The following is a 2,074-nucleotide window of genomic DNA, read 5'->3' on the forward strand; positions in this document are numbered from 1 at the left end:
AACTCATTCTCTCACCCCTCCCTGTCACCAAGGGTGTCCCCCAAGGTTCAATACTTGGTCCATTACTGTTCTCCATTTACATCAATAACATTCCCCTAGCTGCTGGTAATTCTTTCATTCACCTTTATGCTGACGACACAATCCTGTATGCCTCCGGCCCATCTCCCTCCTATGTCCAAGCTACACTCCAGGATAGCTTCCTCCGGGTACAACACGCTTTCTCTCTACTGAAATTGTCTCTCAATACATCTAAGACGAAGCTATGTGGTTTCACAGGAAGGGCACTCCCCCCCTCTCCCCATCTCTACTAAACATCTCTACCTGTGAGGGAGCTATCCTGGAATACATCTCCACCTACAAATACCTTGGCATCTGGTTAGACTCTACGCTTAGTTTTTCACATCACATCTCCAGTTACAGGCTAAGGTCCGGGCCAAACTTGGTTTTCTTTACAGACACCGTTATGCCTTCACCTCTTCTGCTAAATTGAGTCTCATTAAACTTACAATTCTCCCCACACTTGATTTCGGTGACACCATCTATCGTACAGCATGTAAAGCACCCTTGCTAAACTGGACACACTCTATCACTCCGCCATCCGCTTCGCTACAAACGCGTCCACAACACCCACCATTGCACTCTTTACTCTTTGGTAAATTGGCCATCACTTCACACCCGCCGTCAGACCCACTGGCTCACTCTCATTTATAAGACCCTCCTTCTACGGACCCCCCCTTACCTGTCCCGTTTGCTGCACCAACTCCCTGTCACATACAACACTCGGTCCTCTCATCTCATTCTGCTAACAATCCCCAAAACCAGATCTACAATCGGCTCCGCATCATTCCAGTCAGCTGCTGCCTCTGATTGGAACATATTACAAAAACTCCTCAAACTTGACAAACTCATCTCCATTCCAACCTTCAAAGAGGCCATCTCACACCTTGTCACAGACTCCTGCAAATGTTTTCCCCCCGTCTAACCCCTCTTCCTTTAGCCTGTATTTTTATGTTGAGTGCCCATACCTGCCGCTGGCAGCCCTGGCTCCTCCTTACATGTTGATAATCCTTGTATAGTGTCTTCGCATGCATTTCTGTGTTGTGATGTTCTAGATAACTAATTCCTCGCTATTAACCTTGCCTGTTCTAATTGAGCTGTTACATTAATTTTCTGCCCTGCCTGCTATTGCCTGTCTCGCTGCTCTGCTCATGCCTTGCTAACCTGCTTCCCTGCACAGCCATGCTGGTGTATTGTCTTTGTGACTGTCTTGCTACATGTCTGCTCAGTTGTGTTTTGTGCCTCTGCTTGTGTATTGTCTTTATGGTCGTTCTGCTGCATGTCTGTTTAGCTGTTTTATGCCACTGTTTTTTAACTTGTACTTTTTTTTCCACAGCCCTCTCCCCCTCTCCTCAAGAAGCTTGTGCTTTTTGTCAAGCCATCATTGCAAATAAGAACCTGTTCTTAATGATTTTTCGCCTGGTTAAATAAAGGTTAAATAAAAAAATAAATAAAAAAAGACTTTAAAGTTTATGCTCCGTCAGTTTACTAGTCAGAAATCAAAAGTGTTTGTACCTCATCCGTTTAATAGTCCAGAGTCTGACATCACGTCGCTGCTTTCTGTGTTTACAGGTGGAGAAGGCGCCAGAGGGAGCCGGCCCCTTGAGATCAGTGAAGAGCGACGGCCAAGCAGACGAGAGAACCTCAACTACTGTCAACTCTGTATGTTTAAAGACCCCCTCCCATGAAAATCGTGTTTTTCGTGCTTTTCACATGTTCCTGTGGCATTTTTCTTGTGTTAGAGGACATACAGTATCAGCAGAAAAGAAAGTGCAAAATTGCATTTCTGAGTTTTTCTGCCTTCAAACTGCTGTGAACCAATGGCAGACGCAAACTGGCAGTTTCAGGGAGACTGGAGCTGACGTGTCACAGCTCCAGGGGAGGGCACTAGTGCTACAAGCTCCCGCCCCGCTCTGCATCTGGCTCAGAGGTGAAAGGCTTGACAGCTCGGTGTAACTGTCAAGGTATAACAGGTATAGCTCACCTGGTAGAGCAGCTTGCATCGTGAGCAAGGACT

General features: G+C 46.3%; 1 protein-coding gene across 1 annotated transcript in view; it reads left to right on the forward strand.

The window, feature by feature from the left end:
* LOC146961692 (ralBP1-associated Eps domain-containing protein 1-like) overlaps positions 1–1,745 on the forward strand; it is a 17,638-nt gene extending 15,893 nt beyond the window's left edge. Inside the window, exon 5 of the mRNA XM_085771711.1 lies at positions 1,630–1,745. Within this exon, the coding sequence (XP_085627837.1) occupies positions 1,630–1,745 (116 nt within the window). The remainder of the gene's footprint in view (positions 1–1,629) is intronic.
* Positions 1,746–2,074: the final 329 nt, after the last annotated feature.

Source organism: Trachurus japonicus, chromosome 24 (genome assembly GCF_045865225.1).
Source record: "Trachurus japonicus isolate A0001 chromosome 24, Traja_1.0".
Taxonomy (NCBI): Eukaryota; Metazoa; Chordata; class Actinopteri; order Carangiformes; family Carangidae; genus Trachurus; species Trachurus japonicus.